The sequence below is a fragment of the Lampris incognitus genome, chromosome 3 (assembly GCF_029633865.1).
Source record: "Lampris incognitus isolate fLamInc1 chromosome 3, fLamInc1.hap2, whole genome shotgun sequence".
NCBI classification, from domain to species: Eukaryota; Metazoa; Chordata; class Actinopteri; order Lampriformes; family Lampridae; genus Lampris; species Lampris incognitus.
The window spans coordinates 56,811,044-56,837,761 of NC_079213.1; the positions used below are offsets into that span (position 1 = coordinate 56,811,044).

The 26,718-nt window shown below is 49.3% G+C and overlaps 1 protein-coding gene across 1 annotated transcript in view; it reads right to left on the reverse strand.

Moving 5' to 3' along the window:
• The window catches only part of LOC130109765 (desmoglein-2.1-like), a 75,946-nt gene extending 61,453 nt beyond the window's left edge, over positions 1–14,493 (reverse strand). The window contains exon 1 of the mRNA XM_056276747.1: positions 14,327–14,493. Within this exon, the coding sequence (XP_056132722.1) occupies positions 14,327–14,493 (167 nt within the window). The remainder of the gene's footprint in view (positions 1–14,326) is intronic.
• Between the last annotated feature and the right edge of the window lie 12,225 nt (positions 14,494–26,718).

Below are 26,718 nucleotides of genomic sequence, written 5' to 3' on the forward strand. Positions count from 1 at the left end.
AAGCTCCGCCAGCTGCTGGCAAGTACGATGCTATAAAGACATTCCTCCTGAAACTATTTGAACTGTCGGAGCTGGAGAAGGCAGACCGTTCACTGTCCCTGAATGGCCTCGGCGACGGCAAACCGTCTGAGTTAATGGAAAAAATGCTGTCTGTGCTGGGATCGGCTGATCCGGCCTTTCTTTTCACACACATTTTTCTGAGGCAGCTCCCCGCACCTGTACGCACAGCACTGGCCAGTTCTCCTCTCGCCGCCTCCAAGGACTACCGTTCTCTGGCTGCTGAAGCAGACAGGGTTTTCCTGGCCAACCGGCAACAGTTTGTGCATGCCCTGTTACCCCACCAGACCGCCCCACCACCACCTGTGTACGACTATATGGACACCGCGGCTGCGGTGACAGCCCGCCGCCAACCTGACGACGGGCTCTGTTATTACCATGCCAGGTTTGGGGCAAAAGCAAAACGGTGTCGCAAACCCTGCAGTTACAAGGTTCAGGAAAACGCCAAGGCCGGCGCTCGTTAACGGCTATGGGCGCCGGCCGTGACTGCAAGCTGTTGTTCATCAGAGACTCCTTGTCGGGCCGGCGGCTGCTGGTTTACTCTGGCGCTCAACGCAGCATACTACCAGCACAAGCTGTGGACACGATGACCGACAGTCACGGCCCCCAGATCGACGCTGCCAACAGCACGTCCATTCGGACGTACGGTATCAGACATGTGGACGTGTGTTTTGGCGGCCGACGTTTCGGCTGGGACTTTGTGATGGCTGCTGTATCCATCCCGCTCCTAGGTGCGGATTTCCTCTGTGCTTTCAACCTGCTGGTGGATGTTAAAAACTGTCGCGTGATTGATGCCGTCTCTTTTGCGTCATACCCCTGCACGCTTGGGGGCGCTGGAGCGCTGTGCCTCGCTAACACACTCTCCACCGGGGATCCATACCAACGCCTGCTCGCCAATTTCCCCGAGCTCACCACACCCACCTTCTCCTCGGCGGTGGCCAAGCACGGCGTGGAACATCATATCACCACAGTGGGCCCCCCAGTTTACGCCCGGGCCCGACGCCTCGACTCGGCCAAGCTCGCAATAGCCAGGGAGGAGTTTTCGACTATGGAGCGCCTCGGCATTGTCCGCCGTTCTGACAGCCCGTGGGCTTCCCCTCTTCACATGGTTACTAAGGCCAACGGGGGTTGGCGCCCGTGCGGGGACTACCGTCGCCTAAACAATGCCACGACCCCCGACCGGTACCCCATACCGCACATACAAGATTTCTCTACCCACCTGGCGGGCGCTGCCATCTATTCCAAAATCGACTTAGTGCGGGGGTATCACCAAGTGCCGGTCCACCCACTGGATGTCCCAAAAACGGCTGTCATCAGACCCTTTGGGCTCTTTGAGTTTTTACGTATGCCTTTCGGCCTTAAAGGGGCGGCGCAGACGTTTCAGCGCCTTATGGATTCTGTGCTCCGCGACATGCCATTTTTGTTTGTGTACTTAGACGACATCCTCGTGGCCAGCACGTCGGCGGAGGAACACATGACGCACCTCAGACAGCTGTTTGACAGGCTCAGCGAACACGGCCTCATCATCAACCCAGCTAAGTGTCAGTTCGGGGAGTCGTCCATCACCTTCGTCGGGCACCACATCACTCCACAGGGGGCCGTTCCCCTCCCTGCCAGGGTTGAGGCTGTCACCATGTTCCCCCGCCCCCGCACTGTACAGTCGCTGCAGGAATTCCTGGGCATGGTGAACTTTTATAACCGTTTCCTGTCCCGTGCCGCCCACATCATGCGTCCCCTGTATGAGGCCCTGCGGGGTAAGAAGTCTAAGGACGAGCTGGACTGGTCTTCGGGGATGGACGAGGCTTTTGTGGCCGCCAAGACCGCACTGGCCAACGCTGCGCTGCTAGCTCACCCGTCGCCTGCCGCCCCCATAGCCCTTACAACGGATGCCTCCGACTACGCCGTGGGGGCCGTGTGTGAGCAGTGGGTGGGGGGGGGGGGCTGGCAGCCGTTGGCGTTCTTCAGTAAACAACTCCGTGAGAGCGAGCGCAAATACAGCACCTTTGATAGGGAACTACTGGGTCTCTTCCCCGCAACCAGACACTTTAGGTTCCTATTGGAGGGCCGACAGTTCACCGCTTTCGTGGACCACAAACCGCTGACGTTCTGTATGGCCAAAACCTCAGAACCGTGGTCTGGGCGTCAGCAGCGCCATCTCGCGGCGGTTTCCGAGTTTACCACGGACATACAACACGTGTCGGGCAAGGATAACTTCGTCGCCGACTGCCTTTCACGGGCGGTTGTTAACGCCGTTCACTTGGGACTCGACTACGCCGCTATGGCAGCGGACCAAGCCAAGGACGCGACCGTTCAAGACTACCGGTCGACCCCTACGGCGCTACGGCTGGAGGACGTGACGTTCGACGCGGCCAACACCACCCTCCTCTGTGACATCTCCACCGGTCAACCGCGCCCCCTGGTGCCTACTTCCTGGCGGCGCCGAGTTTTCGACACCGTCCACAGCCTTTCCCACCCGGGAGTGAAGGCCTCGACCAAGCTGGTGAGCGTCAAGTTTGTTTGGCCTGGGCTCCGTAAGGATGTTAGAGCCTGGGCCGGCTCGTGTGTGGCGTGCCAACGCGCCAAGGTGCACCGCCATACCAAGGCCCCTTTGGCGCCGTTTGTGGTTCCAGAGAGGCGGTTTGACCACGTCAATGTTGACCTGGTGGGTCCCCTGCCCCCCTCCCGTGGTTATACGTTCCTCCTCACTATTGTGGACAGGGCCACCAGGTGGCCAGAGGCTATTCCCTTGTCCTCCACGACGGCAGCAGAGGTAGCACGGGCGTTCATCGGCTGCTGGGTGGCCCGTTTCGGCACGCCGGGTGACATCACAAGCGACCGGGGCTCCCAGTTTGCCTCGGAGCTCTGGACGGCGGTCGCTGAGCACCTGGGGATGAAGATCCACCGCACTACGGCGTACAACCCGCAGAGCAACGGACTTTGTGAGCGGTTCCATCGGGACATGAAAGCCGCTCTGCGGGCAAGCCCCACTGGCTGCGACTGGATGGACCGGCTCCCATGGGTCATGCTCGGCCTGCGTTCGGCCCCGAAGGAAGACCTCCAGACCTCCTCCGCTGAGCTGGTGTATGGCCAGCCCCTGCGAGTTCCGGGGGACTTTCTTCCGGATGCTACGGCTCCCTGGTCGGCCGCCTCTCACCTCAGTGCGTCCCGGAGCGCTGCCGGTGCCTTCGCTCCCGTTCCGATGTCTAAACACTGCCTCCCCCGGTCCTACGTCCCCAAGGATCTACCATCGGCGAGGTACGTCTTCATTAGGCACGACAGCCATCGGTCCCCGCTGCAGCCCCCATACGACGGGCCCTTCCGCGTCCTGGAGGCGGGGGATAAGAACTTTGTGGTGGACATGGGGGGGCAGGCCGGAGCGGGTCGCTATAGACCATCTCAAGCCCGCTCACTTGGACATTGGGGAGCCAATGCAATTGGCCCTACCCCCGCGGCGGGGACGCCCTCCTAGGTCGGCCCCGGCACCTGCCTCTGTTCCTGCTTCGGCCCCGCCTATGGCCCGGATTTCGGCCCCATCTGTTTCCCCTCCTGTGAAGCGCAGCCGTTATGGCCGCAGGGTCCGCCCCCCGACTCGTCACTTGTTTTCCCCGTGACTTGGCACTATGTCATTGACTGTTCTGTTGTAGAGCCTATTTTTATGTTCATGACTTGCACTTTTGCTGTTTTGCATTGTTTTGTGTAGGTGAATTCTGGGGGGGCCTGTGTGGTGACCCACATCTATATAACTAGAGACATTCACCTAAGAGGACAGTGCACCTTTAAGGGGAGAGGTGAGGGGTCAGATAATGCACTTCCGCTTCCGGTACACAGTTCAGTGTCGTTGTCGAACGTATGAAATGCAAAGTTGGAGCTAGTAAACTACCTCGACTACGTCTACTCTCACGTCTCCTGTCTCGTTGTTTTCTAACTCTACAGTAGTTTAATAAATAGAATTTACGGTTAAATTGTTAAGATTCATTGACCAACAAGGAAGTTATGATTTTGCTCAATGAGAGAAATGCATATTGGGTAATGTTCATGTTTTACTGAATACAGCATCTAAAAATGTTAAATATTTGTTGTGTAATCATATATGTGAAAATGCTTTAAAAAATGCCTGTAAGAATAGGAAGAAAGAGGTACACAAATGTTTTGTGAATTTAGTTTTTTTTTTAACTCTGGTGAATGAGCCAATCACATTGGAGGTCAAAGGGCGAGGGAGGGAGTGGAGAAAAAAACGTGAAGACAGTGTAGGAGACGAGGGAGTTGAGAGAGAGCGACGAAGGACTAAGACGGAAGAAGTGTTTGGTCTGCTGAAAAGAAAAACACGAAATGTTCTGTTAAGGTGTACACCATTTTTAGTGAAAGTGATCACTAAACTTATACTAAACTTTAATGGTGATATTTCTGTCCGTTTTGAGTGAACTACTCAGCACAAGAAGACAGAAAGAATTTTAAGTTAGCTGCTGACTTACTGGCTAGTGCTTTTGCATGGACTTTGCTAACAAGCTAGCGACCATCGACCTCGACTAGTAAAGCCTGTGTGGAACTGCGAACGGACGGCGAACAAAGACCCCGACGGAGCCGGATGGCGTTGCCGAGTGGGGGACTTTGCCGAGATCGTCAGCATCGTGAATCTTTTTGTCACATCTCCTCCTGCTGCCGCCGCCTTGGACCTTGTGTATTGGAGGCTACATTCCATTGAGGAAAGGTACCGTCCTTTTGTTTTTGCCTGCGTGGGGACGCAGCCATTTTGTTTTTGCCTGCGTGGGGAAGCAGCCATTTTGTTTTTGCCTGCGAGGTGAAGCAGCCATTTTGTTTAAGGCTACAACGTTCACAAGCTACACTCAGGCCTGCATCATTTGAACTGGGTAGGTGAAAGTAGGCTAGGTTATTGCCGGCTATTTTTTTTCTTGGGCCCTTATGTTTCAATGTGTATGTGTATGCATTTGACTGGGAGATTTCAAAACATATTTGAAAACGAAGCATTTACATACTGAACAATATTTTCTAAGTAAATATTTTAAACTTATAACACAGTGGTGTTGAATGACTACTTTTGATATTTTAAGTTAATTAAAAAAAGAGTATTGCATATAGCCTACTAAGTAGTAATTATACACATACAAGTTAAACACTGATATGTTTATTAGTGAAACCCCACTTATTTGATTAGATGTTTTAAAGAACACAGGATAGCCACCTCTCACTATAGCCAAACCCGCTAGAGAGGCGCTACACTTGTCTAGCCCAGTACACCACCCTGTCTTACCTTTGGGGTTTGTGAGTTAGATTTTCTTACGTATTTCCGGATGAATTATAGCCTTATCTAGTTTATAACTTGTGTTTGGGGTTATCAGTTCAGACCCCCTCACGAACTAGCTAGCTAGCTAGCTAGCTAGCGCTTGCTAAAAGTAGCCCTCAGACGTTTATGTTAGCTTAAATGAACTTGAACTGATAATTTCGGGCACATGAGAGATTTTTAAAAAAATGTTTTTTTGGAACAGACATTGTATAGTGATTATTAGACTAATCTTTATGTTAAATACAAAGTGAAGTATTGTTATTTTTGTGAATCCAATTGTTTGTGAACAATAGCTGAAGGAGAATAAATATTTGAAATACATAATGACAGTCTACTTCATTATTTTCCTTTTTGTGTCACTATAGGCTATCTGAAAGTTGTTTTTCTTTTACATAAATAAGACATTTCTACAATACATTGATGTAGAAAAGGAGCAAATTGGTGCATACAAATTCACCAGAATGCAGGAAATTAAATGTGTGATGCTCAACATTTCCAGGGGGAGGACCCCCGGACCCCCCGCTAAATGTGTCCCCCCCAATGTTCAAGTGAAACTTACTCCACTGCGGACACACACACACACACACACACACACACACACACACACACACACACACACACACACACACACACACACACACACACACACACCTGGCCATCCACTTGTTGTAAAACAGGGCTTCTCAAAGCCCAGACCGCGGTCCGCTTCTGGACCAAATGACAAGTCAGTGCGGACGCAGCCCATGCCTTCTGTTATGTATACAATACGTTATGAAGTCTAACGTTTTCTATCATGTGTGTTGTTGCTGCCAACTTCACGTATTAGCGTTACACCACAGAGTTTGCTTTGGGTGTGGTGTGAAGCTTTTACTGCACCCACAGTAATGTACCGAGTGTAGCTGTTGCCAACTCGAGCAACACTGCCCTCACCTGGTTCACTGGCGGGCCTATGCAGGTGTGTGTGCGTGTGTGTGTGTATGTCATTGATCTAAAAAAAAAAAGAAGACTAGATCGCGCAACCCATAATTCCGTGCCACCAACTTGTGAAGGCCAATAGAACTTGATCGGCGCCATCTTAGGTGGAGCAAAAAGCGATCAAACTGCATTGCAATTGCCAGCTAAAATGCCGATTTGCGCTGCATACAAGTGCTCTAACCGCACAGGGTCGACAAAAAGTGGCAATTCAGATATAACATTTCACAAGTAAGTACCCTTTTTTATTTGACTCTTGCATTCAAGATGCTATAGCAACTGCTGATTTAAGATGCCTTGATTTGTCAAAAGAAAATTCCCGAGCTGGCTCCTCACATGTTCGACACAGCTGTCACGGATAATCATGTTTTTAATCTTATAAAAGTAATCTTGTAATTATTGCAAGATACGACTGGATCATCTTGGCAAGGAATGCACTGCAAAGCTAGCTGGCAAGAAGCTGCGAAAACAGCTGACACAACTTCTAAATGTAAACGTAAGATCATGATGCAGAACATGAGAATATGAGACTGGTGTTTACACACAACAGAGTCGTCCATGCCGGCTTCACTTCATATAGTCCATGGGCCAGACGATATTTCGGTACACTCAAGGTGGCAAAACTTACTTATAATTTCTGAAAGGATCCATGTCTGTAGATGATATTTTGGTATGATAACCATTCCTGAGTGGCAGCTGTATCACAGTTATCAGCTCATGAAGTTAACCACCCGCTAAACTAAATTGCATTTTAGACGCTGGTGCGTATCCTGGTTTAGCCTCATGGTCAGGACATTTTTCAATGTTCTATAATATTGTCTTTGGTATCATTTTAAAGGGGACCTTCTTAGCTTTCATTCAAGCCCTGTTGTGGATATTTCTCACAAATATAGAGGTCACTTGAGCTCTTCAACCCGTCAATAACACACATCTTTCTGCAATGTTCGCCTAAACTATATACTTTCTTTTAGCCCTGTGGTATCTAGGAATATCAGGGACACAAAACACAAAAACTGGAATACTCACAGGACTGTAAAGATTCAGGAAATGTATAATATACCCATACTATTTCATTGTGTGAGGTGATTGTGAGCCTTAAATGAGAACTAGACCAAAGCCAGTTAGGTCACAAACTGGTCTCTATACATTTGTTTAAATACACAATCAAAATACATGATAAAAAGGAATACCATAGTGAGGTAATGAACTATTTTAATATTTTAAACAACATTGACATTTACATATACTTAGTCAATGATACATGTAATCCCATATCATTAGTGGGTATATGTAATGGTAATGGGTAGGGTAATGGGTATATGTGAATATGGTTACATTATTGTTATCAAGCTCTGGGTAACCAAGTCCAGAATCAACATCCTGTGCATCAATAGACTACTACCACAGTAATACCATCAGAATCATCACACTGTCATTCATCAAACTGCTCGTTTCTCTCATCATCTGACTCCCCAAGTTCAAAGTCCAGTTCTGGACCATCCTGCTGTTTCTGGTTACTGCAGGTCTGTAACCTGCACATGTCTGTGCATGGAAGTCCATTTGACAGGCACATGCAGCTTGGCATTTTGCATGAATGCACACACTTGCATGTTAGCATTTCCAAGACCACATCTGGTGCAGGTGGGGAGCGCATCCAGTAAATGGCCAGCTTGCCTTCATCGTCTGTCCATCCATACTCAGTAGGGCTTGGCACCACAGGGTTAGCCTGCAGACAGCACTTCCATATTGCTGCCTGATAGTTGGCTCGTTGAACATGCATAAAGAGACAGTCTCTACATGGTGGCAGCTGGCTGGACTCAACCTCTCCCCTTTTGGTGCAGAAGAGCTGGTAACGCAGTTTGTTCACCTCAGCAGTGCTGCTATTAGCAACATACATCCGACAGGTGAACTGCTCAATTTTCTGGAACAGCTCATCACTCACATTCCATGTCTGTCCCAGTTGACTAAAAGTCTCTTGGCAGGAAGTGTGCTTTCTCACTATCTTCAGGGCATTCAGCTTCCCTCGACCAGCGAATGCACTGACAGTGTCGCAGCCTGTGAAGGCATGTAAGCCAATTAGGCTGTCACAGATGCTGTCTCCAAGTGAACTTGCCAGTTTGGTGATGTCGACAAACCGTGTGCGGTTCTGAGTCCCACACTTCTGGTAGATGGGACAGGTGATGTCCTTCTGGAAGCCAAGACAAAGCACCATGACATCAGTGTCCTCAGCTGTGATGATAACTGACTTTGAGCCCGCATTTGCTGCATGCAATGCATGCAGGAGCAGACGGGTGTCAGCTTCTTCATGTGTGGAGTGCAGTTCTGCTGCTTCCTCACACCCATCTTCTGTCAACTTGTAGCAGGTTTCCTCACAGGTCATGTACAACACCTTGCCATGCAGCATAGCTCTGTATCGTGGGAGTTTCCACTCTTCCACCAGAAACTTGATGAGACTGGTCTTGTTGGAGGAACTGCACAGAAATTTTCTCCACTGCTGGACGTGGTGTCCCCCTGCAAGATTCTTGTACTGGAGAGTGATGTCTCCACCCCGGTTCAGTCGTTCAGCATCTTTGATCGAAGTCTGGTGATAGACATCAAAAACAACATCAATCCTCCCACTCTGTGCTCCCTCATGGAGGACCTGGGTCAAGGCTGACTCTGCCACCTGTGCAAAGGTTTTGTTGTTGCCATTCATTTTTTGGACCAGGCTCATCCCATCAATGATGGAAGTAGATGGGATTGGGATGTCTTCTGCAGGAGATACATTCTTTTCAAGCTCTCTGGCAAGTGCAGCCTTGTTTGTTTTTCGTAAGGACCCATCAGCATTTGCCAGTGCCCATGGTAGTGGGCCCAATGGGTAGGCAAGGACATCCTTCAGATTCACCTTCCTGCTTTCAGCCACCAGGATCATGTGACTGAAAAGGTTTCTATCTGCCTTCAGAACCACATCCTGTGCTTTCTTTCCATGAGCTTGTTTTGTGCTGACATTGGAGAATGTTTTCAGACTTTGCTTGGTCATCTTGTCGTGGAATTTCACAGGTGGTGGGTCTGCATCTAACCTTGTTTGCTGGAATGCTTGGTAGGCCTCTTCTCCTTTCTCAAGAGCTCTCAAGAGATCTATGGTCACATCAGGTGGAGCCATGTTGCCAGTGGAGAGGCTAACCAAATCAATCTCATCAGGGGACATAGGATTGAGCCAGTTATTCTCCATAAGGTCCATGAGAGACTGGACATCTGCTTCATCTCTCTTGATCCTTGGACTCTGTAGATCTGGATGAGACCATTTGCACCTGCCTTGACCTGTCAGGTCTCTCAGCTGTCTGAGGTACATGCTTCTATACTCAGCTGTGAGATAATATTTGGTCACAGCTCCTGGCTTCAAGCTGAATCCCTTTGTCCCTCCAGCTGTTTGGGTGTCTTTGTTCACCGTTTCTTCTATAGCTTGGTCAACAGGGATTCGGCCAAAGGGATTGGTGGAGCTCAGTTGGACTGAGAAGCCTCCTTCCATGAATTCTGTGTACACATCTGGGTGTGTGATGGGCAGCTCAGACATCTGGGCGTAGTAGTAGGGGAGGTAGCGTGCATAATTCATCCTGTCATAAGCAAAGCACCATGGGATCATTGCTCGAATGCTAGCCAAGTGTAGCATCCAGTCTCCCTCTCTGGATGCTCGGATGAGCCCCAACAAGATTTCAACCATGTCCAAATAGGACATCCAGAAGTTCGAGAGGCTGCCGTTTCCACCTCTAAGGAACTCACGGTAGACTTCAAATAGATCCATGATGCGTGTACAAGAGCTGTTCTCGAGGACCTCCTTCAAAGCAGGTTGTGAGACTTCTTTCCCAAGGCTGTCAATGGTCTTCAGTGTCTCATTCAGGTGAACCATGTCATTCCTGTGAGTTTCTTCCAACCAGGACAGGAAACCATTCAAGGTCAGTCGCATGAGAGCCTCATACAGGAGCTTGTGTAGTCGCACTGCCCTGTTGTACTTGCGGCCATCCATAACACCAGCAATTGAGCCTTCTGCAATCATGCCAGACTCAATGCAGAGGTCTTTGAGTCCAGCATCTTGGAAACGCTTTCCTATTATTGCCAGCAGTGTGCAGATGGTGTGGAATACCCAAGCCTAACGATGATATCATGGAACTTGTCATGGTTTTTCCATGTGATCTCGACAGCCTTCGCATACAGGGCTTGGTCAAAGACACAGACAATCTTCCTCAGGCCTAAGCACTGCATGATGCTCAGTGACTGGTTAAGCACCTCGTTGACAGTAGACATTTGTGTCGCTGGAGCATTGATGGTAGGCAGATAGCCTATATTGTCGGGGATGACCGTCATCTCTCCTCGAGTCAGGATGTTGAAGCCTGTCCAGCTGCTGACTGACTGTTCTTCTTGTTGTGACATGCGTGCTAGGACCCAAAGAAGGTTTTTCTCTCTGGCAAGCTTAGTATTGGCTGCAGTATCGGCATCTGACTTTTTGCTTTGTGGGGGCCCTACCCGTTGTCCAGCATTGTAAGTTGGTAACATTGGTGGGGGTCCATCAATGCTTCTCTTCTTTGTTTTGGGAACAGTGGGCATGGGTTGGACAGGAAGTGGGTTGACTGGCTTTGCTTGCACAGCAATCCCATTGACTCTGTGAGATGTTCCCTCACCACTGACAGTTTCTTCAAGACGGTCGATATTGTCCCAGGCTAAAGTTGTGAATATGCCAGGATGGATGTTAGCTGGAAGGGCAATGCCACTCCCTGATGATGAGAGTTTCTGGAGACACAGGGCAGTGTTGATCTCTTCCATCTGTGAATAGGACACACTGTGACCAAGTCGGTTGAGGATGTTTATCAGCTCTACATTTCCTGTCAACGATTTGACACTGAATGGCAGAACAATGTGCTTGGAAGGCTTGGTATTTCCACATGTCACTGCATATACTATGTCATGGCCAAATGACTGCAGAAGGCACTGCACTCTCTGGGATGCATGATCAGGATCATTTGAGCCTGTGAGTAGAGAGTACAGGAAGATAATGAGCGACTCTGGAATGGTAGGACATTCTGCTTCTGGTTTGACTTCAGGCGGCCAGGTTTGAGGAACATCTTGACTTTTAATGTCTGCTCTCAATTTGATGGCTGCTTTGGCTATAACATCTTGTGCACGGACACTTTTCAGGGTCTGCAGCTCCCTTTTGAGAGACTGATTTTCTTTGGCAAGTTCCCTCATGGACAAGTTATCGGGATAGAGGAGGAATTTTCCTTTCTCATCAGGGAATATCTGCAGGGCTCCAGCAAACTCACTCTCCAGGTTTCGCCTTATGTGCTTCTTGGTTGATTCCTTGACTTGGGCAATGCCTTGGGAGTTCATTGAAGCTACCAGTCTAGAAGAGAGATCAGTCATTGTCATCACTTGAGGATTGCCAAAAAGCTCCATCCTGATGAAGAGGAACAGCTCATTGTATGCCTTATTCACAGCAGCTTCATACTGGGCTGCAGCATCATCATCTTCATTGCTGGCAACCTCTCCTTTGGAAACCTCTTCTTCGGTGTAAAGTCTATAGCATGACCTGTGGTAGTGCCCTTCAGCTGCTACAAGGTCTCTACTCACAATGGCAAGGATTCTGCTGTCCCTTTTCTTTGTGGCTGCACTCCTGATCTTTGCATCAGCTCGCAGTTCTCGACACTGCACCAGTACTTCTCTCGTATTCTGTCTCTTGGAATATTTGCTGTTTTTCTGACAAAATATACACTCTGCATCATAAGTCCTAGATGTACTTGGAGCATGTCGAGCTACTCTCTTAGATTGTTTCTCTTCAGCAGAGACACAACTTTTCTTTTCTTTTGCAAGGAGGCCATCAAGAATTTGCTTCATAGTGAAGATACTGCGACACTTTCTGTGGTAGTAGATTGCTGGAATCTGTCCCTCAGGAATGTCTTTTGCCAGTTTCAAAACTGGTGCATGATTTCGTATCTGAGCTGCCCTGAGCAGAGTTCTCCATGAGTCGACACTTTGTAGTGAAACCAGCTTATCTGTATCATCAGAACAGTGGATAATGCACTCCACCCGTGGGCGCTTTGGTATTGGGTAAAAACTTGCTTGTTCACCAGTGGCCATATTCAGTCAGTTTTCACCTGCCACATACAAACAAATACATGTAACTTAGGTGTATGAACACTACTAAAACAAAGTTTACTTTGCTTCACCAGCGTCATATTACCATTATTTATCTTACATAGCCACAAATAGATACATTACCTAGTTGCTATGCAACAGCTGTATTTTGTCCACATGAGGCCGCTAAAATCAACACAAGATGAAAGTTCCTCGTAGCCACTTTAACTAATCATATTAACATATACATTAAAAGAACATGCTAACATTATGGGAAATTAGCTTACAATCTTCTCCAGAGTGAGACAAGAAGATAGATACCAGTTTCCTCTATATGTGTTTAGTAGAAAGCTATCTGGCTGCACGTTAGCCTAGCTTAGCACAATGAATGGAAGTACACAGTACTGGTTATCCTTGGTTGTTGGCCAACTAAGAACTGTCCCAGAGTTTAAGCTAGGCTAATCGGTACCAGGGGTGTTGAAATGCTATATTTGTAAAAATCTGGGCAAATACACAATCGTGAGAGGCACAGAAACAGGTTTCCTGAAAGAAAAATGAAATAGCTGCTCATTTGGAAAGGTTATCATGTATTATTTTACTTCTGTTAGTGTACCAAATAAAATGGCACCAGTGAAGTTGTGTCACCTTGGGTGATATCGATATCTGGTCTGACCCATGGACTAACTGGCTTTGGTCTAGTTAGTTTCTTAGTAATAATGCCCTTCTAATTTAAGGTTCACAATCACCTCACACAATGAAATAGTATGGGTATATTATACATTTCCTGAGTCTTTACAGTCCTGTGAGTATTCCAGTTTTTGTGTTTTGTGTCCCTGATATTCCTAGATGCCACAGGGCTAAAAGAAAGTATATAGTTTAGGCGAACATTGCAGAAAGATGTGTGTTATTGACGGGTTGAAGAGCTCAAGTGACCTCTATATTTGTGAGAAATATCCACAACAGGGCTTGAATGAAAGCTAAGAAGGTACCCTTTAAAATGATACCAAAGACAATATTATAGAACATTGAAAAATGTCCTGACCATGAGGCTAAACCAGGATACGCACCAGCGTCTAAAATGCAATTTACTTTAGGGGGTGGTTAACTTCATGAGCTGATAACTGTGATACAGCTGCCACTCAGGAATGGTTATCATACCAAAATATCATCTACAGACATGGATCCTTTCAAAAATTATAAGTAAGTTTTGCCACCTTGAGTGTACCGAAATAGGAAATTTTGGGCTCTGGCCCATGGACTAATATCGCCAGTTGCTCGATCCAGTCTTTTTTTGAGAGCAGTGGTGTGTGTGTGTTTGTGTGTGTGTGTGTGTGTGTGTGTGTGTGGAGGGGCTGAGCCCCACCCTCGTTCGAACACAGAGAGCGGAGGAAGGAAGAGAAACCAGTGCGACCATGAATGACAGTAACGAGCATGCGAGTTTTTGTAGGGTTAGAGCCAATCAGAGGCGGAGTTTGGTAGGGTTAGAGCCAATCAGAGGCGGAGTTTCGTAGGGTTAGAGCCAATCAGAGGCAAAGTAGGGTGGGGCTTCAAAATGGACATTTTGATCAGTGTTGCTTAGATAAAAGTTCACATGTGGCAGAACAAAGGTCCAGGTGAACAAATAAAGGCCTATGAGCTGTTAGCTGAGGCAGAAATGGAGACACGACCTTCAAGCGATGAGAGCTGGAAGACGAGATAAGGAGGAGAAGAACACACAGACTCTATACTGATGGGCGCTCACTTCAGTATCTGGGCATATTAAAATGTGACAATACTGTCAGAGATTTATGTCTCGCTCCTCATTTAATGTCAGAGTGGAATTAGAAAATTGCCATGACAGCATTCTTTGGGAGAGACATTCTCCAGACCTTCTCCAGACATCCCCCAGACCTTCTCCAGACCTTCTCCAGACATCCTCCGGACATCCCCCAGACCTTCTCCAGACCTTTTCCAGACATCCTCCAGATATTCTCCAGACCTTCTCCAGACATCCCCCATACCTTCTCCAGACATTCTCCGGACATTCTCCAGACCTTCTCCAGACATTCTCCAGACATTCGTTTGCAGCCGGACAGCCTGGGTCTCAGAGGATTTCTCTGGGTTGGTCAGAGAAGTCAACCAGATGCCCTACTGTCACTTTTCTTCTTCTTCTCCAAACTAAACATGATTATGCTTTTTTACACCGTTTCCCGAGCCGTCCCGGTCTCTGCTCCACCCCCTCTGCTGATCCGGGGAGGGCTGCAGACTGCCACATGCCTCCTCCCATACATGTGGAGTCACCAGCCGCTTCTTTTCACCTGACAGTGAGGAGTTTCGCCAGGGGGACGCAGTGCGCGGGAGATCGCGCTATTCCCCCCAATTTCCCCTCCGCCCTGAACAGGTGCCCCGACCGACCAGAGGAGGCGCTAGCGCAGCGACCAGGACACATACCCACATCTAGCTTCTGTAACGGGGGCAGTCCTATGCTGTTCTATGCTGGTCAGCCTGCTGCATGCCCGTCACTCTCATCAGTAGCTCTGCGTTGTGTTCTAGTTGTGTGGGGCCCCAGGTGTTGTGGGGGGCCCTCAGTCTCTCATCATCATCATCATGATCAAGGAAGGAGCGGGGACACACAGGACTCTATTTGGCCCACCTTGCCATTTATTTTGGATTCAAACCCTTCGACAACCGTCCAGTCCTCCAGCGGGAGCGGTGTTTCTTACGGACGTGGGGGTCGAAGTTCAACCACTGCCCGGACTCCACTCGTGTGCGTTGGAAGGAGAAACCGTCCACGGGACTCCGATGTAAGAAAGGATAAACAAGTATTTTATCCCACAGCTTGCAGTATCTTCTTACAGGGATACTCAAGGTTACGTTCTCCTCAACCAGCAAAACTGTCCCACGGTAAGAAACACGTGTGGCTCGGCTCGATTGCTGCTTGAGACTCCTCCCACAAAACAAAAATGGCCTCTCCCGCGTTCCCTCTTCCGTGTACCCACAAGACCTCTCTCTTAAAGCGACAGTACACGTATATGACGGTCGTTGGAAAACATACATAAAAGTAAATAATGACATAAAATAAAATGTAGTAAACACAAATAACAGCACACAGACAGGATTTGGTGATATTTCATACTCAAACAAAATAAAATAAAAACATTAATTTTAACCTGGTTACACTTCCCATCCGCAGACACGGCCAATTCTGTCTGCAGGGGGCCCGACAAGCCGGAGGTAACAGGAGGATTCGAACCTGAGATCCCCGTATTGATAGGCAACGGAATAGACCGCTACACTATCCGGACGCCCCCAACCATGATTATGCTGCTCAGTCGAAGCAAAGAATGGTTTAAAGTAAGGTGTGTTAGAGCACAAGCAAGGAGCCAATAAGCAGTACATCACATACCTGTAATGGCGAGAGACTGAATTATACACACGGATAACACAACACGCCAGCCAACCTGCCGACTTGAGTCCCCCTCCCACCCCCCATCCCCCCCACACACACTCACACACACACACAAACACACACACACACACACTCACACACACACGCACACTCTCACACACACACACTCACACACACACTCTCACACACACACACTCACTCACACACCCACACACTCACACACACACTCACACACACACACACTCATACAAACTCACACACACTCTCACACACACACACTCACACACACACTCACACACACACACACACACACACACATACAAACTCACACACACTCTCACACACACACACACACACACACACACTCTCTCTCACACACACACACACTCACACACACACTCATACAAACTCACACACACTCTCACACACACACACTCTCACACACACACACACACACACACACACTCACACACACAGCGTCGACATAACAGCGCCCCCCCCCCCCCCCCAGGACATCGTCTCATAAGCCTGCCGTGATAAGAAAGACTTGTGCTCGATTTTGCTGCATGAACAACACATCACAACACATCAGATATGCGGTTCCGGACTCAAGCCGTTATTTAACAGGACCCAATAAAACACATCTTATTATATCGCTGCAGTATTGGAATAAACCGAGCGTTTAGGTTTAAGGTTGGGCAGGTGCCTCTACAGACGCAGATAGGTGCCTTGTGGGTAATAAATAATAAATGACGTCATGGAGTAGGGTTGCGCTTTCCATTGTGCCAGGCGTCTCATAACATTAAGCTGCAGCCTCAAGTCAGGGCGGTGTTGACCTGGCGGGACAGGAAACCCTTGTACCTCTGAGGACGTGCCTGGAAACTGATCTAGTGGCACCACAAGAGGGCAGTACGTGTCTTTGTTAGCATGCTGGCGAGCCGCCACAGTGAGGGTAGTACGTGTCTTTGTTAGCATGCTGGCTAGCCGCCACAGTGAAGGCAGTACGTGTCTTTGTTAATGTTCTGGACAGTATAAATGTAGTTCATTTACTGAAATTGCAATTTAGTGCCACTTGGTGGCAGCATCGAGTTTGTTGTAATTTACCTCGCTTAGGCTCAGGAAGGCTCTGTTCTTCTGAGGATGAAACCATTGACCATTTATTTTTTAAGTGTTCTTATTCTAATTTGTTTTGGTCTGAGATCCATAATTGTTTGTCTTTAAAATGAGTAAACTTACCTTCATTTACATACATTGATATAATCTACTTCATGGATAATCTAGATGCAAACATTTCAGACAGTATTAATCTTGTGAATCTTTTGGGTAAATACAATTTACACACTTGAAATTGGAAAGGCAGCCCTCCCTCTTTTACCATGTTTTCCCGTACATTTGCAGATTGCGTCAAATCACTGAAATATTTAGAAAAAGCGAATAGAAAATCACAAAAAACAAAAAATAACAAAACACAAAAACGGGTGCTTCTGTATCTAGGTCCTTGCTTTTTTAATTTCTCTTAACCTGCTCCTTTGTGCTCTCTGTTTACCTAATTGTTTCTTTTTTCTTTTTTGTGTTTTAGTTTGATGTGACATTGTTGCCACCATTGCCTGAACTTTATGTTTGTTTTTGGACATTTATTTCCTATCTTGTTTTGTATATTTGTATATATATTGTATACAACAGCTCTCAACAATCGCTCCCCATCTTCTCTTCGTCTCCTTGTTTGAAGCAGTCTATCTAATAACACTGAGCATGTTATTTCTGAGCAAATGCAGTACGTGTCTTTGTTAGCATGCTGGCTAGCTGCCACAGTGAGGGCAGTACGTGTCTTTGTTAGCATGCTGGCTAGCTGCCACAGTGAGGGCAATACGCGTCTTAGTTAGCATGCTGGCTAGCCGCCACAGTGAGGGCAGTACGCGTCTTTGTTAGCATGCTGGCTAGCCGGCACAGTGAGGGCAGTACGTGTCTTTGTTAGCAGGCTGGCTAGCTGCCACAGTGAGGGGAGTACGTGTCTTTGTTAGCATGCTGGCTAGCTGCCACAGTGAGGGCAGTACGTGTCTTTGTTAGCATGCTGGCTAGCTGCCATAGTGAGGGCAGTACACGTCTTTGTTAGCATGCTGGCTAGCTGCCATAGTGAGGGCAGTACACGTCTTTGTTAGCATGCTGGCTAGCTGCCAAAGTGAGGGCAGTATGTGTCTTGGTGTGTGACTTTTGTTGAATCTGGCAGGAAGTTTATCTATTACAACCATAGCGTGGGAAATGCAATATACCTGGTCTGATTTAATTAGGTGGAATGTGTGTATTTATACTGGCCTCCTGATTTGTTACGTGAGTAACGAGGAACTGCAGAGATGTGTGTGTGTCTGCTAGAGAAAAGAATCTACAGTGTGTCTGAGCATGTCGGTCTGTTGCTGTGTGAACACTACGTCAACCGTTAACTTTTAATTACCCAGTTCAAAACTGGAACACGTTTAATGTGTTCCAGTTTTGAACTGGGCAATTAAAAGTTATATATAAATATAATAAAAGATGATTATTACAGTAATTATATGAATAACTTTAAAAGTATGTAGCACTCTTGAGGCGTTGGAAACACGGTCTGTTCCTGGTCTCAGCCTAGCTCATAGCAGGCTGCTGCCCCTAGCATCAGCCAGCCCTGCCACCTACATGGAGAACAGGGGCTCGCTAACACGAATCCACTGTTGTCCCTCAAGCATCTGGGGGTCCGTTTCAAGAGCTAATTTGGGGCCCTATCCCACCAAAAAAAAAAAACAAATAAAAAAATAATAATAATAAAATAAAATGGAAAAAAGCGAGGATTCAAGTTGGTTTGCGTCAATAACGGCATATTTTCGGACGTAATCTTAAGTGTATTTTCAGCATCAGAATCAGAATATTTTATTCATCCCCGAGGGGACATTGGGTTCTATTACAGACAGTCACGTTCTAATAAGAAAAAACTAAAACCGAACAAGATACAAGATAACAAGAAAACAGAAACAAGAAAAACAGAAACAAATAGAAATAAAAGATGAAATAGAAATAAGAACAAAATACAACAACAAGCAGGGTGCACATAACACCCTATCGATGCTGCACTACCGCAGGCAGCACACAACAAGCACCACGGAAGCTCAGAACCGAAACCACCCAAACCACGTGTCCCGCAGTAAGAACTGAAGCAGTGACGTTTTGCTTTGGGATGAGAAGCCACGCCCTTCTCGGCAGCTACTAGTCTGCATTATCCAAAGGAGCTGAATCAAGTGCAACGGAGGAAGCCTCTTGGATGAGAGGCGAAACGTCTTCACGGATATATACCAAGTCCAGCTGCACTGGATTCAACTCCTTTGGATAACCATGACCTGGATGAACGAGAACATTCACAGACACTAGTTGCATTGAATGTTACGTATCAGCTCAGATGTCAGCCGAGCGCCCACTAGTGGTGGTTCTCATGTGTCATCTCTGAATATGACACCAATAGCAAGGATTTATGTCTCAGCAGGATTTGGAAACACTGGTCCATGCATTTATCTTCAGTCCAGTCGACTACTGTAACGGTGTCTTTGCAGGTCTTTCTTAATGAATAAAAACAAAACGGTCGAACAGATCTGCAGCTGATTCGGAAGGCTGCTGCTCGAGTCCTTTTGTATGATCATTCCGCAATTACAAAACATTACACGATACATTTATACACAAAGATAATACACACACACACATACATGAAGAGATGCAATGAAAACACTTGCCGGGGGGCGGTGCATGCCACGAAAGCTGCTCGAGTCCTTGCTGAAGGCCAAGTCCTAGTCCTGCCGTACCGTACGCGGACCAGAATGACGCAATCGCGGACCTCAGCTCACGTCCGCCTGCCCAAGTCCGCGAGAAGCTCCGTTTTTGCTTAGCGTTCGCGTACCGGTGTCACACAAAACATGGCTCGGCATGAAACTGCTTCACATCGACACGCATTTCATGTGGAACCGGAAACCCTCTTTACTTTCTCCTTCGTGGCTTTACAACGTTGATATAATAATAATGATAATAAACAAACCTACATAGCGCGTTTCTACAGTAAACTTATACAGTAGGGAGACGATGTTTCTCCTCATCTGTACTTGTCATATCCCTCACCCACTTCTTTCACACCCAGACTGAACGCTTGCCTGCTTGCCGCTGCCTTTTATTAAATATGAATATAATATTTCATCTTACACTGTACTGTAACTTTTACTCTCTTTTTATTGGTTTTAAATGTCTTTTTTCTACCTCATGCTGCGTTTACGTTTTGTCTTATTTTCTAATATAACCAATGTCACATAAGCCATTGTGTACAGAATGGGCTCGCTGCTATTATCACATTTTAAACGTGATAGAAATGTTTGGCACGCACGCCCGCTGCTCGAGGCGGAAAACAATTACGCTGCTCCCGTTTGCACCCGAACATACCAGCAACAACACACAAAAGCCAACCGGCCACACACACAACCAAATTAGTGTGGCGCCACACCTGTGTGCTCAAAGTGCAACAGCGTTAAAGTGTGCATGATGCAATATGCGCGCACTTTGTTGATCCATACACAAATAAGCCAACAAACAAGTCTGCACAAATACTCCAATGCGCTTGTTATGTCTGCACACATCGACAGTGCTGCATTTGATTTGGTGCTGTTCTATTGTGCTGGGATCGATTGGTGATGTCTGCGGGCTCTGGGTTGTTTGATCGGGTCTGCCTGTGATGCTGTGTCAGTCTAAATAAAGAATGCAACGTAGAGGTTGTGTCGAGCGACAGCGCTGCGTCCTGACGTGATATCTCTCTCCCACCACCTGCCCCCTTCCTGGCATTACCTGGCGAGCCTCCGGTACCATGGACTCGCTGGCTACATAGTTTTGAAAATTACATCATCGCCTCAGGGCTCGACGACGTGAGCCAGGCTAGGAAGACGGCTCTGTTGCTACACTGCTTGGGAGCAGAGGGTCATCGTGTGCTCGGGACTCTGGGAAACGTCACAAACTTTGCCGAAGCTGTGGGACTTATGAGCACCCATTTTGCTGCTCCACAGAGTGCCCTCCTTCGGCGATTTATATTCCGTCAGCGACATCAACTGCCTGGTGAGTCTGTGCAGCAGTATGTAGCTAATTTGCGAGGGCTAGCTAGCTCATGCAAGTTTGGCGCGCTTCAGGACGAGATGGTTCGCGACCAGCTAATCGAACACACCAACAACGCAAAGGTGCGAGAGACTCTCCTGCTGGCAAAAGACGATCTGCTGCTGTCCAGAGCAATTACCATCGCACTACAGGTTGAGGGAGCAGCTGAGTGTGCTGCTATGCTAAATACACAGCAAGTGGCCACCTCCAGTCACGCTGCCAACGACTCCTCCCTCTACTCACGGCTGCCCCTCGGGACGCAACCCAGCCAGAGCGAGGCGGGCGCCGACTCCACTCGGGACGTCTTGCAACTGCAACGACGGCGTTCTCGGCCCCGCCCTCAACAGTCCTGTGGTAACTGTGGATCTCGGTCTCGTGTTTCAAGGGCTCAGAACTGCCCTGCCCGTGGCCAGACATGCTGTAGCTGCGGTAAGCAAAATCACTTTGCCAACGTCTGTCGATCTTCCCCGGCTGGGTCAGAGGGCCACACCCCCCAGTCTTCAACCGCCGTCATTCACAAGGTGAGCTCTGGGCCAGGGTCATTGAAATCATGAACAGTCAACATTAATGATGTGTGCATTCCCCTGCTGTTGGACACCGGTGCAAGTGTGTCTCTCCTGAATGTTGATACCTACAGTCAATTTTTCGGTTCACTGCCACTGTCCGCACCCTCAGCTGCCCTCTGTGGGTATGTTGACTCCAAAATCGATCTGGTTGGCTCTCTCCAAATGACTGTCAACTATGGAACCAAGCTGGTGCCCAATGCAGTTTTTCATGTGGCACGCCGTGGGGCCAACCTGTTGGGCCTGGACCTGTTCTCCGCTCTGGGGTTCTCCCTCTTAGATACAAGGGGGGCAGCAATCCTGACTGTTGCCACACCTTGGCAGCAGAAGTGGCCATCGCTGTTTATGGGGCTGGGCTGCCTCTCCGCCTTCGCCCATCAACCTCTCCTCAACCCTGCTGTGAAATCTGTCATCCAACCACTGTGCCGCATCCCGTTGGCTCTCCATGATGGGGTCTCCGCCGAGCTGCAACAACTGCTGGAAGCTGGCATCATTGAACCGGTGGACGCGTCACCTTGGGTCTCAAACCTCGTGGTGGCTAAGAAGAAGTCGGGGGGCCTGCGTGTCTTCGTCGATCTACGTGCAGTAAATAAGGCAGTGGTCCCTGATAAGTATCCACTGCCCACCTCAGAAGAACTCACTGCTCAGTTCTATGGCTCTGAGGTGTTCTCCAAGCTCGACCTCAGACAGGGGTACTTACAGGTGCCCCTCCACCTCAGCAGCCGAAACCTCACAGCCTTTGTGACACATGCAGGAGTGTTTCGCTACACCAGGATGCCTTTCGGTCTCAGCTCCGCCCCTAGCTGCTTCCAGAAAATCATGGTCTCCGTGCTGGCTGGCATACTGGGCGTGGCCATTTATCTGGACGATATAGTGGTTCACGGGCCCACCAGTGAAATCCACGACAAGCGCCTCAACATGGTGTTCGCAGCCCTGTCCAAGCACAAGCTAACTCTCAATGCTGAGAAATGTGTCCTCTCTGTGCCAGCCATCGAGTTCGTGGGGTTCCGGCTGTCAGCGAGCGGTGTAACTCCACTACAATCCAACGTGGACGCCATTCAGGCCATCCCTGAGCCCAGCTCGGCCGCCCAGGTCGCCTCCTTCCTGGGTATGACAAGTTACTACCTGAGGTTTCTTCCCCAGTACTCTGCAACCACAGCCCCCCTGCGCCAGCTGCTGCATAAGGACGAGCCATGGGTGTGGTCAAAGGCATGCAGTGACGCTGTGCGTGATCTCAAGAGTCAGCTGACGCATCAGCCACAGCGATAGGGGCTGTGCTGTCTCAAACCCAGAATGGTGTGGAGAAGCCCATCGCCTTCGCCTCCCGTGCCCTCAACCTGACCGAGCAGCGGTACTCCGTGGGTGAGCGTGAGGCGTTAGCCTGTATCTGGGCTTGTGAAAGGTGGCACCTCTACCTCTATGGCCGCTCCTTCACCCTCAGGACAGATCACCAGGCCCTGACAGCGCTGCTGTCCACATCTGGGACAGGCCACAAACCCCTGAGGTTGCACTGCTGGTCTGACCGCCTCTGCCAGTACAACTTCAGCCTGCAGTTCACCCCAGGCAGAGACAATGTTGTCTCCGACCTGCTCTCTCACTCTGTCTCCACCCCAGCTCCACAGACGGACACTGACTGTGGTGAAAAGGACATTGTCCAAATGCTACACACACCCCTTCAGACCACTGTCTCTCTGCAGAAGCTGAGGGCAGCCTCCGAACAGGACCCTGTCCTCTCCCAGCTCCGCACCTACATCCAGAACGGCTGGCCTCACAAGGTCCCAGAGGAGCTGGCTGCGTTCGCCCGTGTCAGACAGGAGCTCTCCTGCTGGAACGACACCTGCGTCGCACGTGGATTTTGCACAGTGGTCCCAGCTGCTCTCCGTGCACGTGTTTTGAATATGGCGCATGAAGGCCACCTGGGCATTGTGAAACTGAAACAGCACTGCCGAGACCTGGTGTGGTGGCCGGGGATAGACAGAGATATTGAGGCTCTGGTGAAGGACTGTTCTGCCTGCCTTGTGAGTGGCAAGACTGGCCACCAGGCTCCCCCACCCCTGCAACCTCTCGCCTGGCCCTCTCAGCCCTGGGAACACCTGCAGTTGGACATTTGTGGTGAGATCCATGGAGTTCCCCACCACCAATGCTTCATGGTGGTCGCCTACGATCTACACTCAAAATGGCCTGAACTCACCACTGTGACCTCACAGATCATCATCGACTTCCTGGACTCTCTTTTCTCTCGCTGGGGCCTCCCAAAGACCATCACCACTGACAACGGCCCTCAGCTGGTCTTTGCTGAGTTCACTGCTTATCTCGAAAGCAAGGGCATCCGTCATATACGCACTGCATACTACCACCCCCAGGCCAATGGCGGCGTTGAACGTTTTCACCAGTCACTGAAGAACGGCCTCAGAGCACACATGGCCCAAGGGTGCTCTTTCACGCAGGCCATCCGTCACACTCTGCTGCACTATCGGGCCACACAGCACTCGACCACAGGCGTCTCCCCCGCCTCTCTCATGCTAGGCCGAGAACTGTGCATGCCCCTTGACAGGCTCCGCCCCTCCACACCCCAGGCACCTCCCTCTGGGGTCAGAGCCTCAGTCACTCGTCAGGAGACGCGGATGAAGCAACGGTTTGACCAGTCAAAACGAACCAGGGTGCCAGACATCAATGTGTCAGACTGGGTCAGGGTCCGCAGGCCCCACAGGGACAATAAAATGGCTTCATACTGGTCCTCTCCTCTCCAAGTCACCCGTCAGCTGGGCCCAGCCACTTACCTCCTCAGCGATGGCACTCGGTGGCACTCCAGTCGTCTACGGAAGGTGTCAGCTCCGCCACACACAGCTGGTGACACAACCTTAGCCATTCCCTCAGCATGGCGAGACGCCCCGGGGCTTCATGCAGCTCCTACACGGGCCCCAGACATTTCTGGGCCTCAGCTTCCCCTGCCTTCTCCCTCCCCACCTCGGCCTGCCCAGCCTCAGGCCGCCCCGCGACCTGTTTGCACACGTTTACGCCCTGGCCACCTAGAGGACTTTGTGTCAACCTTTCATGTTTGAAATCCTGCCGGGGGGGGGGGGGATGTTATGTCTGCACACATCGACAGTGCTGCATTTGATTTGATGCTGTTCTTTTGTGCTGGGATCGATTAGTGATGCCTGCGGGCTCTGGGTTGTTTGATCGGGTCTTGCCTGTGATGCTGTGTCAGTCTAAATAAAGAATGCAACGTAGCGGTTGTGTCGATCGACAGCGCTGTGTCCTGACGTGATTTCTAAATACAATAACGCTGGCTGTAAAACTGCACAGCAGAGTCGTGACGGCACATATATCATCCAAACAATCCAGCGACAGCTGCTCACACTACACAACACCGGTGTAACACACCACTTTCTCATGTGCGTCCAGCACGCACGGACTCTGCGCAAGCATGTATCACCAGTATGAACACAATCACTGGCGAGCAGATACAGCTTCCCGCTCAGCAGTGTACACAGCAGCCTGTGGCCTGGCTTGGCTTGGCTTGGCTTGGCTTGGCTTTTCGTTTGTTTGTTTGTTTGTTTGTTTGTTTGTTTGTTTGTTTCTTGGCACAGTGGTTAGCGCGGTTGCCTCACAGCAAGAAGGTCCTGGGTTTGAGCCCCGGGGTAGTCCAACCTTGGGGGTCGTCCCGGGTCGTCCTCTGTGTGGAGTTTGCATGTTTTCCCCGTGTCTGCGTGGGTTTCCTCCGGGGGCTCCGGTTTCCTCCCACAGTCCAAAGACATGTAGGTCAGGTGACTCGGCCGTACTACAGTGTCCCTAGGGTTGTGTGTGTGTGTGTGTGTGTGTGTGCGTGTGTGTGTGTGTTGGCCTGACGGGCTGTCCAGGGTGTCTCCCCGCCTGCCGCCCAGTGACTGCTGGGATCAGCTCCGCAGCATCCCCACGGCGCTGAGCAGGATAAGCGGTTCGGATGATGGATGGATGGATGTAAACATGTCAGTCCGGATGAGATCATACTAAATCGAATTTCTGGAAGTGGGATCACTAGCCAGTCAAGCTAGTCTGACTGGCTGAGTTTCATCACCAGCCAGTCAGACTAGCTTGGTCTAGTCAGAAAGGCACGAACTGAAGAAGCCTCTTGGATGAGAGGCGAAACGTCTTCACGGATATATACCAAGTCCAGTTGAACTCGATTCAATTCCTTTGGATTTCCAGATCTTCCATCATTATGAAGTAGCGAAAATCTACTTTCAAACGAGCTCTTAACATTTTTACAAACACAAAAACAGCACCATCATCATCCCCAGCTTCATCCATTCTCTTTCTTCTGCTCTGTTTCTTTCTCTAGTGAAATGTTCATTGAAGGGAGAACATCCTTCTCATCAGGTCTAACAGAGCCATTATAATACTGGACCAACAGCGTCCGCTCACCACTTCAGAGAGCTTCCCTCCATTTATTAAGCGACAGAGTTAGGACACAAGTTAATCTCAGTCCCAAGCGGGAGGCAAGAGGATCTGGATTGTCCATGTCTGGGCCTGCAAGCTGAACTACATGTCCCAGAGTCACCACATTCGATACACAGAACTGCCTCAGCAGAGTTGGCCCCACTTGACAGACTGCACTGAAACGGAAGCCATGTATGATTGGTTCCTGGAGCAGCCAAAACAAAACACCATGTTGTCTCAGTCTCTCTTTGTTTAACAAGTTCCACACCTTGAACAGCCCACAGTAGAAGTCAGGTAGGTCCTTGATGTTAAGCTGTTTCAAGTCCATCAAAACCAAAGACCTGTCCAGTCCCAGGCCACCTAGCTGACTCAGAATGGTGCAAGCCAGGTCTCCCGCACCACGAGCGACTACGTTAACCAGTCGACTAAAGTGTTCGACCCGTTAGCCAAGGGCTAACGTATCTACTTATTCGTGTACGTTACTCTACCCCCCCCCCTTTCGGGAAACGCTTCCGATGGCCTCACGGTCCTTTACGATCTCACCATCCCACTTGTGACAGCAATGTAGCGAATTCGCGAATTCGTAATCGCCCGTGGTGCGGGAGACCCGGGTTCGCGTCCCGGCTGTGGCGTTCCCGGGCTGCCCCCCGAGCTCGCTACAATACTGTCAAGAAACACAACGACTCCACTGTTCATTGTAGATGCGGACTTAATACTGCCATAGCCCCAACGACGTCCCGACTGCTAAACCACAATCCTCCACCCAG